Raw genomic sequence first — 12,655 nt, forward strand, 5'->3', positions numbered from 1 at the left:
TACCTCTTCACGCTCCATCTACTCAACCAATCTTCATGAAATTATGCATAGGCACATATAGTTTGAAGCGTACTAGGGTAAATTAAAGCTAGCGAAGCCACGGGCAAAAGCTAGTAAATTATTAAATCAATTTCACCCAAATGAACGCGGTTATTTTTAAAGTTTTTTTTTCCGGCGTCGTTAATTTAAGTAATGCCTGTCTTAGTTTTCGCAATAACTAACATAAAATAATATAGTATGTATTTACGGAGCCTAGGCGTCCAACTAAGATCACAATGGAGGAATCCTAACACACGCAAATATTGACCATTGTCCGATCCAAACAAAGACATTTCTACGACGAAAATGAAAGATAATGCGTAATTGCGACGCGATTCCTACGTCGTCTTTAATTAATATTATTATTTTATCTATATATAACTCCGTACAACCATAGAAATAAACTTTGTCGCTTAGATTACCCCGCGGCCCCCTAACAGCGAGTTTGGAGTTTTTTAGTTCTATGGTTTTTTTTGGTGTGCAGTAAATTTTTTTGGAGCCAATGAATCTCATGTCTGATAGAAATAAATGAAATTATGAAGTTGTATGTAGCTCTAGAATGTAGGATTCGTTTTATGCCGAACACGTGAGTGCAATTATGGCTCCAAGCGCAGGTATTTTATACCATTATTAAAAGAGGTAAGCGTTTGTGAGTTTGGATGTTTGAGCCGGGTAATCTCCGAAACTACCGAATCGCTTTCAAAAATTCTTTCACCATTATAAAGGTCGTTTGTGAGTTTGGATGTTTGAGGCGGGTAATCTAAGAAACTACAGAATCGATTTCAAAAATTCTATCACCATTATAAAGGTACATAATCCATTTGCCGTATTTTATCTCAAAATTCCCACGGGAGCGAAGCCCCGGGCAATATCTAGTTGGAAATATTTCAGTAGTAATCTTCAACTCTCAACTTTATTAATTTGTTAAAAATGATTTTAACAAATGAATAAAGTTCAGTAAACGGGCCGTTACGGTCTCTTGGAGGATCCCATTAACCAATCTGATTAAATTGTATTTGCATGTAACGTTTAAGTGGTTGGTGGAACTGTTCGTTCGAGCCTCTATTTTCGAAATCTGGAACTGAAACTAATGATTATGTATTATTTCTTCATTGAATATATTTTTTTCGTTCGTTAGCGAGAGAACAACTAGATTACGGAAAAATTTAATCAAGAAGAATCATTCGGATAAGGAAAAATTTAAAAAAATCCTGTATCTTAGAGTTGTTAGTATTACAACTCTAAGATACAGGATATTCAGTTATATTATTTTATATTGTATACAATATTGTAATATAAACTTCACGCTCTTTCTACTCAACCAATGTTCTTGAAATTTTGCATACATGTTGTTTGAACAATGGAGTAGCATGTCGTTACGGTACTTTTCATCTCGCAACATTAACGCGGACGAAGTTTACTTTATAATATATTTGCATTTATTCAGATAAGAATAAAAGTATTTACAACATAAAGTACTATAAGAAAAAATTAAAAATTAAAACCAAATTATAAATACTAAACTAATTTAAATTAAAAAAAAAAGATACTAAATCGCCGTCGTCGTGCTCGTGCGGTAAAGTTCCCAGAAGGCTGGCGATATTTCCTCATTGTATGGCCAAACTCAAACATTGGCCAAAATAGTCACCAGTCACGTATTAAGTTATTGGAAACGGTTTTTCTTTTAAGATAAAAGCCTACTGATAAGAAAAACGAAAACAACTCGAAGCGATTTTCATATTTCTTACCAGTAGATTCGAGTAGACTAGATTGGTTTTCGGGGACTCCCACACTTCTATAATAGCACCCCTGTCTACTTTAAATCAAGGCCACTCCAGAGATAGGAGGGAGTAAGTGTCAATTTAATATTGCACTAAATTGGCCGTTAAATTCAAAAGCGATCGAACGTCAGATTAATAGACTTTGGAGACTAAAATAGACTATGTAATATGCCAGTCCCCTCAAAATCTATGTTAATAGGGTTTCCCCCGATAATAAAGAAGGATGTCAAGTTTTTCGAATGGTACTTAGATATAATTTGACTGGCCGGCCACGTGCTAAACCATCCTGAGCAAAGATAGCCCTTCCATCAATACCCAAAACAAGCGGAAGCGGATACTGTGCAAACCAAGAACCAGATGACTTGGACAGGTTCCGCAAAAACTGGACATCTACACCAAATATGTCTTGTTACTCATAATATGTCTGCTTGTATATCTAGGAGGTGAGGCCTGGTGTCTTGTGTGACAGGCTGTTTCAGCCCATTTCAAGCACCAGTCTTCACAAAATATCTAGCTTGAGGTTTGCGTTATGTTTTAAGTTACTTGTATGTATATTTTGTGCAGAAATAAATAATTTTTACTCTTCACTCTTAAAAATGGAAAGAGAATTGGACTGTATTGGAGTAAATTAGTATTAGTTTAAAACTATTGTTGAATGAAATTATGTACTGTATTATCTGTATTCTGTTTGTGTGCCAAATAAAAAAAAAAAAATAGAAGCCGTTGCTCAGCTGTGGGACACCTGATAGCTTTACATCTTTACATATTATAAAAAAAATCCTCAACCGCGTCTGTTTGTTCGCGATAAACTCAAAACTTTCTGTACGGATTTTCATGCGATTTTCACCAATATATAGAGTGATTCCTGAATATGGTTTAAGTTGTAGCCGGAACGGGCCGCTAGTAAATAATAATAAAACTCACTACGTATCGCGCGAACCAATCACATTACGCCATTGTGACGCAACGACAACCACACTGCAATGTGATTGGTTCGCTGCATCTCACTTCGAATCGATTCGACAGTGAGAAGTGAAATGCTAACCCGCACTAACCCCTCAGAAGTAAAAAATAGTAAATATATATAGACAGATGTATGAGTAAAATGTATTTTATGGGTTGATCGACACAAAAGCAAAACGACCTAGTAGTAAAATTAGAATCAATTATGGAATCATACATCAAAGTGATCAAATCAAAAGAAAGTTTAATATTATGTTTATATGAATTCAATGTAGTATGACCATATATAATGCCAGTTTCTAATTAAACGGTTGATTGGACGCCAACAATGACATGAAGATCTAGTATAACGATCTAGTTCCGTGTATGTAGAACTTAATCATAATTGAGACGTCGTAACGACCTACCCGGACTAAATATTCTAGATTAGATTCAGTATACCATCAGTATACATATATTTATAAATACATTAAGCTGTCATAGATTTCTGTCGTGAAAAACGACATGGAAAGGGCAAATACCATCTAACATAGAAATAGGCGACCCAGCTGCTATCACTCTCTTATCTTTGCTTGTTGCTAGGTCTTATCCGGGGCTGTGTAGCCGTGAAGCCCGGGGTTAATGTCAATAATAAACCTTAAAATTTGTCAGATTAGGTTGTCTTTTTACAACCGCCTGACGTTAACTCTTTGCAATTTTTGCTTGATTGCTGACAAGGCTATACGTCCTTTAAAGCGGCGGTGCCGCGTGAAATTTCAACGTTGCTTTGAGAATCTCTGGCAAAGAAAATCCTCTATAAAAGGCGCATTTAAAGTTCAAATATAGAACGGCCGAAGACGCGCATGAGTCATGCGATGGCGGTTGCAGTGACCGACCTTGCTGAGACAAGATGAGAGTTCAACCGTTTACGATGACACACGCAAGAAATTTCCGCCGACCGTTATTTAAAATTGGAACTTGTTTAACGGTCGCCGGGATGAATAGCCGGCCAGTACTAAGATATAAGTATCTGCAATATTAGTGCAAACTGTGATTGCAAAGAATTTTCGTATGGGACTTTAAAAGCAAAATAATCAGGTTTAAGTGTGGTTTCAATCCAACCTGACAGCTAGAACTTTTAAGTTTAATAAACATATACTTACAAACTTTTTTTCTAAGCTATTTCCGGGATGAACTCTCACGGAATAAAAGCACCACAATGAAACTACAAACAAATCAAAACCAATCACCAAATGTAAGTTTTGGTACATTTTTAAAATAGTTATAATCATATAAACAGCTCTTAGGTGCGCTTAGAAAAAAATTGTAATTGGAAAAATTATAGAGATCTTCTCGAGTAATAGGGACCGATGATACATTCAATGATCTATCTGAATATATATATATATATAAGTATATGAATATATAATTATCATTCTTCTCAGAAATTGTCTTTTAGAATGCTAGTAGTTTATAGCTTTGAAAATTTTTGTCCAATTTTTTTCCTTCCATCCACATATGAGCATATAATTTTTTTTAAAACGCATAAATGACTAAAAGTCATACTAATTTTAGTTATTGATAATCCACGGTAAAATGTTAAGATGTTTGTTTATTAATGAATAGGATTAAATTTGGTACCAAGTTAAAGGTTTTATAGTATCTCTTTACATAAAAATATTGTGATGAAAATTGGTAGGTACCATTTACCAAATTTTAAATGGTGGTAAATGGAAACCTAAGTTTAAATTGGGAACATACAACAAGGTGAAACCTGCTGAAATCAGTTGTTACATTCACATTAAAACACATGTTAAAATATCAAACTATAATGATATAAAAAAACAAATTTTGAACACTTAGTGTTAATGTCCACCTTTTATGTGTACTCAAATAATTGCCAAGTGGTAGGTAGTCGTAAAAGTTACGTCAGATGCCTTTAGGCGACTTGAATAAAATCTGTTAGTAATCAACACACTCAAAAAGAATGAAGTAGTTCATCTATATTAAACTTCTGAATACAATATAGTTTTAAAACATAAAAAAATAAGTAAGTAAGGAGACAAAAATAGGTACTTAAATAAATCTGCTCTTCCAATGAAAGGCTATAAATTTATAGTTAAATTTATCAGAGATTTTTGGTATCCATTCAATATCCTTACTTAATAAGCTTTTAAGCTGAGTTGTCTGTGGTGTGGTGTGGTGTGTCTATCATTTTTTATAACTATAAGGAATTATTGATTGTAACAATTAAAATATTTTCCAGATGTCTTTGTTAACCAGGTACATTATAAAGTATGTAGACAAAAATAAAAATGTAAATACACCGCCGAAAGTTCCAAATTTAACAATTCCTAAACCTATCCTTTATAAAAAAAAACCGTAATAATAAGAGTAATAAATAAAATTATAAGTAGGTAGGTAATCTGGATTATGTACTGACATGGAAATAAATCTGCGCATTTATTCAATTAAGTATAAAAAAGGAATATTACTTACATTTAGTTTCGAACTCCATAACTCCAAGAAAAGAACTCAGAGTATAAAACCAAGTTTTTAAGTTGAAGCAAAGTGGTAACAAAGAACTCGGTCCGTGGAAGTGAACTTTAAAAACTCGCGTCGATGTCTGTGGCAAGCGAACGTCTAAATAAAATTACTCGATGGTAAACCTTACTTATTCAATTGGACAGTTATTTCAATTTAAAATTAAACGAACAATTATTGTCCGAAGTGGAAGACGAATCAGAAAACATATGAAGCAAGCGTGAAGCGACTGTTTATTTTTCTTGTTTTGAGTTCTGTTTGACAGGACGGACGGCGGAATGCAGCCACGCGATTCGTCGAAATCAAAATTCCCGCTCTTCGTTTAAAAAATCGACCTATGATCTAGATTGTTGTGGTGCGTCGTTCAGAAACGACTGTAAAAGTATAACATAACTTAATATAAGAGAAATATGTCAACCTGTAAATAAATCATCTACATTTTATTCACAATTAATAAATGCATGTGCCTAAGTATATTTCTTCATCCCAGTTTTTCATTTAGATTGAATTTGTTATCAACTTCTATAGCTTAAAGCTTTATAGTTAGTCAACAAAATTAATGGTTTTTAGGGTTCTGTAGCTAAATGGCAAAAACGGAACCCTTATAGATTCGTCAAGTCTGTTATACCTACTGTTGAAACTTGGTAAGCGGATGTTGTGAACCGCATTAAGATTTTACACAAAAATAGAAAACAAAAACAATACATTTTGGGGGTCCCCATACTTAGGGCAGAAACTTATTTTCTTAATTTTTTTTTATTTTTATCAAACCCATACGTGTGGAGTATCTATGGAAAGCTCTTCAAAAATGATATTGAGGTTTGTAATATATTTTTTTCTCTAAACTGAATAGTTTGCGCGAAAGACACTTCCAAAGTGGTAACATGTGTCCCTCCCTGTAACTTCTAAAATAAGAGAATGAAAACTCAAAAAAATTACGATGTACATCACTATATAAACATCCACCGAAAATTAGTTTGAACGAGATCTAGTAAGTAGTTTTTTTATACGTCATTATTCGTAAATCGCAATTTACCTTTCATTCAATCAACGCATATAAAAATATACAAAAATCGATCAACAAGTTATGTTACTTGCTGCTACGGAACTCTTCATGGGCGAGTCCGACTCGCACTTGGCCGCTTTTTTATTAGTAAGCTTTCCTGTCCTGTTGTCTGTCTATAATCGAATCTTGCAAGTTAGATTTCTCCTACTACCTACTACTTGTCTTACAGAGTTGAAATTTCTCACAAGGCTTTAGTTTTCATCACAATAAAGTACGACCACCCAGGATCGGCTTATTTACCGAATCCGTCAAATTACGCCGAAGTGTTTCGCGAGAATGTATAGCCGACACTTAGATTAAAGATTCTAAATTCTGTGAGCCGACATTACATACAAAAACCCGTAAAATAAACCCATGTATAACTAACTGCCATGACGTGAATGTATTTATCTGTACCATTACTAGATGGCGCTGATATGGGTTTGGGCAAATTATTAATTACAATTTTCATCAAAACCACAACAATAATAAGGCGCATAAACACCCTTACTAGAAACGTTTTTAAAAAGTGAGTGAAAATACACATATTGTTATAAACAATTTAATAAATTAACAACAAAATTATTACAGTTTATGTAACAGATGTTATTTTTAAAAATATGTTACAAATAAGTAATTGATTTACATGGTGAGAATGCAGATTGCATTGATTGAAGTAAACGAAAAAAAAAAACTATATAAGCTTCTGAATTTTATCATTTTTCAGCAGTGAAGACGATTCTTAGAAAGAATGCAATAATAATAATAAGAAAGAGTGCAATAAGCTTGCCTATTCGCAGAGATCGCATTGATTATTAAGAAAATAAACTGGATCTGTTTTTTAAATATTGAGGTGATGACAATATTTATAGTATGTTTAAATATGGCTTGATTTGAAGGAGGAAACAGAAAAATAATAATATTACATCTTCGCTTGTATATCATTTATGGGTAAATAAAACCTTCAAGTGATGAATTTTTACAAATAGACATAGACAGCAATTACCTTAAAAATAAATTAAGTCATATTCGTTGTCTCGCTTAGAAAGCACTTTGTAAATATATATTAGTGTTATGGTAATGTACTAAGACGTAAATATACAAGAGGTCGTACCACGAAGGAGGTCCTGTGGCAACTTGAGGAACTATTAATAACAGATATACTATATTGTAGTTTGCGGCGACAGTAGCGCCACGTCTGCGGGACATCTTTTCGTAGTACGGAGTCTACACATTGATATACTGGGAATTTAGACAAATCCGTACATTTTCAACATTTAAAAGCAAATATTGGATATTTAATGACAGTGGCGTAGCGTAAGCCATTGTCGCCCGGGGCGGAGTCGTAATTACCCGTATTTTAATGTCATAAAACAATACTAATATCTCATATCAATGGTGTTACTGAGAATTAGCGAAACATAATTACATACTTAAAAATTACTATTTCCATTACAAAACTGGCCCTGTACGTACATATAGCCCAGTCGCCCTTTGGTTTCGCAATATCGCTACGCCACAGCTAATGACAGGTAATGACGGAGTTTGCAACATCCCAGTGATATCTTAAAGTTAATCAGATCAATGGAAGAACATTTATACTCTTGCAAATAATACATGCAACTACAGCTCTGTCTATAAAGAGTGGAAAACGAAATTTTAGCGAAGTAAATTTTTTGCCATTGCTATACTAAATCTAATACGATGAAGTCAGATTCGTTGATAAACATCCAGTGTGGCCAGTCTCAGCGTACACAGCGCCCTCATTATAAATAAATACATCATTTTATTTCAGGTAATAACATAAATACAGTTTAAAAAACCTAATACAAATGCCAGTGACCCATATTATAAATACTCATGCACTTTCAGCCTTTACTTAGAGACCGAATCACGCATGTAGACCCGTAGTCGCAGCGCTAAAGTCATTGACAACAACAACGTGGCCGATCTGTTAATGATAGTCGCACACATTGCCTCGGGACTTTTTTCTTGGCGCGGAATTATTATGTTAATACTGTAAACGTAGTGCGATGTGCGACACAATGTCTCGCCCATCTCCCTAAACTAATACATTGAAATTAAGTTGAAGTTAGTGGTTCTAAATTCCATCGTGAGTGTCCTTACTACTCATATAAAAAGAAACTATTCATATAAAACTATAAAATTGAATTCGGTATAACTTCAGGTAAGTATACTATACTCGTCATTTATATGGGCAATTACGGCACATTTGGAGAATACAATTTATACAAAACTATTTATGTATAAACATTATACAAAATACAAATGTTTAATGTGATGCGTCTTATAGCGTGCACTGCAACAATATGGCTAGCAATCACTTTAAAAGAAAGGGATGCAGGTATATAATAAAAAAGGAAATACATACTTCTTTCGCAATCCTGCATCCTTTTCTGTTGCAATGACAGATTGCAGAGTAGGGCGTTTTATACATTTATTTCAATAGATACCTACTTATGATTACGGGCGTAGCCAGATTTTATTATGAAAAAAAAGTACACACCCTTATATTCATAAGAAAATTGAGAATTGGGGTGTCCTTTTTCGAGCATTGGGGCAGTATGGGCTAAATAAAAAAATTAAGTTACGTTATACCAGTTGTAAAAGACAGTACGGAGATGGCGGGTGGAGTGAGGGAATAAAAAACACATATTTTAATGTTGGAATAATAATAAACGAGTTACCGCACGCCTTGTTTTTATTTTAATTTTATGATAGACGGGGGTTGGAACCCCCAAAACCTCCCTCTGGCTACGCCCGTGCTTATCATGTTATGTATGAAACATATTTTTTCTAAATGTCTAGTTAGTTAATTACCTTCTATTATTTAAAACAATAAATACATTGGCATGGGTCCTTTGAAGTTTTGGTTAACAATCATAATTATATGAACTAAACTTATTAAAAACTGAAAAATTAAAAAAAAATAATGGTGTCACTTTCACATTTGTGATGTCAATACAAATATTTAGTATACATGTAATTAAACTATATAAAATTCTTAATAAAGTACTTGGTACTGTTATGGTAGGTATTACAATTAACTGTGGAAGTTACTAAAAATACTTAAATAATAAGTGTTACATTAAAATAATTTAAAGTACGAATGGAAATTGAGTATTAGCATTTAGAGACTTGTTTCCCTTCCCCAGAGAGTACGATTATTTGATATATTATATCAAACAGTTTAAATATTATAATGAAGATGTTTATCTAGTAAAAATTAAGTCACTGTGATCATTGACCAAAAAGTGGTGCACAAACTGCGCTTTCTTTTTGTCAATCACTTGCTTGTTGATCCTTGATTGGGGCTCCTGGATTTGATTAGGGTTGTCCCTAAGGAATATTTCTCCAAACAATGTGGACAACGTCTTGGCATCCAGTCCGTTCTCTGCACTGTGTTGCAATGCTTCCTGTAGAAACTCGCACAAGTACAAAAACACGTTCTTCCTGAACTCTGGTAACTCCATTACTATTTGCTTGCATTGTAGATAGTTTGACGACGCCCGAAGGCATATTGATTGAAGGTTGTAAGGAATGATGGGGTCAGTGGTGCTTTCGAGCAGCAGTAATAAGGCTTCGGCCACCGAGTGGATGCTCCCAGGAATTGGGTCGATAGAACCTGTATCGAGCCAGTCTCTAATCTGCAACACTTCTGAATGTAAACCGGGCTGTTCAAATAAATTTGGCTCTTTTAGGCCATGTAGGTAAATGTGGTCAACTAAGAACCAAATCTCTTTTGGTATGGAATAAGTTGACTGGTTCGACACACATTGATCCCGTTTATTCTCCAGCTCAATAAGTTTGCCCACAGGAACTTCTCGAATAGGCATGTTTAAGTTCACTAAAACCTCTATAGAGCAACCAAAACAACTTCTTTGGTATGTCCCGTATATTGTTATAAAAATATCTTTGCCTCCATATAAATGTAAAACTAAAATGTCATACAATTTGTCAGTCCCAGCATTAATTTTACAAGCTGAAGTCTTATTTATAAGTACTTTAAGCTGAATTTCACAAGACTCATCAGCACAAATGCATTTCTTATAGGGTTCCACAATCAGCCATTCTTTACAGAAACTGGTTTCATCCAGTTTCTTTATGAACTCAAATTCCACTGGGAGTTTCCCAATATTCTTTATTGTGATTGTCCTCACTTGCAGTTCTAAGTAACGCACTGTACCAAAATCTATTTCAGTGACATCAACCTTTACTTGTGGAATGAGTTCATTTTCCATTTTATCCAGTTGTTTAATAACATCCTCATAAACTTTTCTGTATTTTTCCTCGTCAATTACTTTGACTGATGACCTAAATATAGCTGAAACTGGTTTGTGGTCACTGATATTCAGTGTTGGATGGCTCCTGTAATCTAATTGTGTGATTCCATCTCCCCTCCAGAATATTCTATCACACCAAGCTGGTGCTCTGTTCTTCTCACTCGAGTCCCAGTTGTCTGTTCCTGGGTCATATTTATAGGTGGGTTTGAATGTGATTGGTCCCTCAGAGTACCCGGCGAATACAAAATTGTTTTTATGCTGCTGCTTGAGTTGGTCAAATTCGAGAACTGCTGCAAAATTTTTTTCATTCACCATTTTTTTTACCGTAGTCGGGTCTAGTTCTGTTATGCGATAGTTTAGATCGCCCAACCAGAATATTTGGTCATGGTCCTTAATTCCTTTGGATTGTTGATTCGGCTGCAAGAACCTAGTTCTACCACAGATGTCCCTGAAGTCCTGGTTTCTTCTCTCAAACTCCTCCACATGAGCTGCCAAATGGGAGTTCACAAAACAGACAGAAGTACTGTGCAGGTCAAACCTTATAGACACTCCGCCTTTGTTGCCCATTTTGCCCATAATACCAGTGCCAACTGTGTCACAAACTATATTACGTACATGAGACATGTGTTTTTGCTTGATAAGAACAATAAGCATCATTCCAACAAGTCTTACTTTCTCTACCTTAACATATTTGGCCCTCTTACCAACATAGTTAACCACTGCATAGTACCATTCATCTTCTCTGAAAGTTTGGTCAAACAGAAAAGTCTCCTTCGACAAGTCAAGTTCTTGAAATCCAACTGCATATATGTCTGGTGGTTCTTTATCAACATTGAGCCAGCCTTCTAGAGGGATCACTGGCGATTTGTCATTCACATTCCATGTTCCACAAAAAACTGTAAACTGTTTATTAAATGTGTAATCATGCTCCTTATCACTCATTTTTCTCTTGATTAGGCTCTCTCTGATAGCCACGGGAGCAGAACCCTGCGTATGCGCAACTCCACTTCTAGGTAAAACCATTTGTACTGCTGTATCCTCCTCACTTTTACCACTATATTTTTTAAGCCAAACAAATTCTGGTTGAGTGGGCATTTTACTCACAGCTTCTATGCCTCTAAATAAATCATCGACAAAGTTATCCACGCGCGGAGTCATCTCGATTTCAAATTTAAATTTGGAATTATGGGATTGTAAGTTCAGGTACAAGACCGCCTCTGGGTCTGAGGGTTTATTATCGATCTCACATTTGAAAGTGTTATCGATAGGCAGAACCACTTCTATAGACAAGTCTGTGAAGGATTTAGGTGGGTGACAAGATGTGAACAAACAAAATACTGCCTTTTCGTCTCCATACTCCACGATCACCAGGAGCCTATCTTTCTTCACAGTCTCACAATGCAGTTTAGCATCGCACAGAAATGCAGTAACTTTTTCACTTGATAGGAATTTTTCCTGTACCACAGATTTTATCTCTTCTTGATTCATTTTGACTCATTAACTCTAAATAAATTAATTGAATCGATCAGTACTTTGACATATTTCCGACATCGTCTACAAAAAATGACGTTAGTTTGTGTACTTCTCTTGGTCTTTCCGACCTTGGCTCATAAAAAATTCCAATTTCTGAACTGATCCAAACCAAAATATTTGGAAAAAATACAAATTGAACATCGATAATCAGGAACTTACATTTATTAAATTTACAAGGAATCTGTAACTTAAAATTTATACTTAAAAATTCGTTTGTTAACTCAGAAAATCGTACATATTATTTCTGTGTTGTCAGACTTGTAAGATTTTTGAACGAATATTTGTCAAAGGATGACTTTATGTAGAAGTTTACGGCGAAGTAGTTAAGCCGCTAAAAAAAAATGAATGTGAGCATATTTTGGGTTTAGATTAGATACGGAACAATTACCTAAATTAAGTTTTTACCAGTATAAATACGTAATTTTGGTTTATAAACATATACATATTAGGACAAATCACACAGACTG

General features: G+C 34.5%; 2 protein-coding genes across 4 annotated transcripts in view; both read right to left on the reverse strand.

Annotated features, from left to right (window-relative positions):
- The window catches only part of stai (stathmin), a 37,148-nt gene extending 31,572 nt beyond the window's left edge, over positions 1–5,576 (reverse strand). Inside the window, exon 1 of one of the 3 annotated variants that reach the window (XM_053753358.2) lies at positions 5,262–5,576. In XM_053753358.2, coding sequence (XP_053609333.1) covers positions 5,262–5,280 — 19 coding nt within the window. In that variant the 5' untranslated portion in view covers positions 5,281–5,576. The remainder of the gene's footprint in view (positions 1–5,261) is intronic. The other 2 variants (XM_053755866.2, XM_053754211.2) reach the window with 2 other exon arrangements.
- Positions 5,577–6,899: 1,323 nt separating this feature from the next.
- On the reverse strand, positions 6,900–12,302 carry Ocrl (Oculocerebrorenal syndrome of Lowe). Its single transcript, XM_053746435.2, has one exon. It carries the CDS (start codon positions 12,141–12,143, stop codon positions 9,585–9,587), a length of 2,559 nt encoding a protein of 852 aa, XP_053602410.1. The 5' UTR covers positions 12,144–12,302; the 3' UTR covers positions 6,900–9,584.
- Positions 12,303–12,655: the final 353 nt, after the last annotated feature.

The sequence above is a fragment of the Plodia interpunctella genome, chromosome 1 (genome assembly GCF_027563975.2).
Source record: "Plodia interpunctella isolate USDA-ARS_2022_Savannah chromosome 1, ilPloInte3.2, whole genome shotgun sequence".
Taxonomy (NCBI): Eukaryota; Metazoa; Arthropoda; class Insecta; order Lepidoptera; family Pyralidae; genus Plodia; species Plodia interpunctella.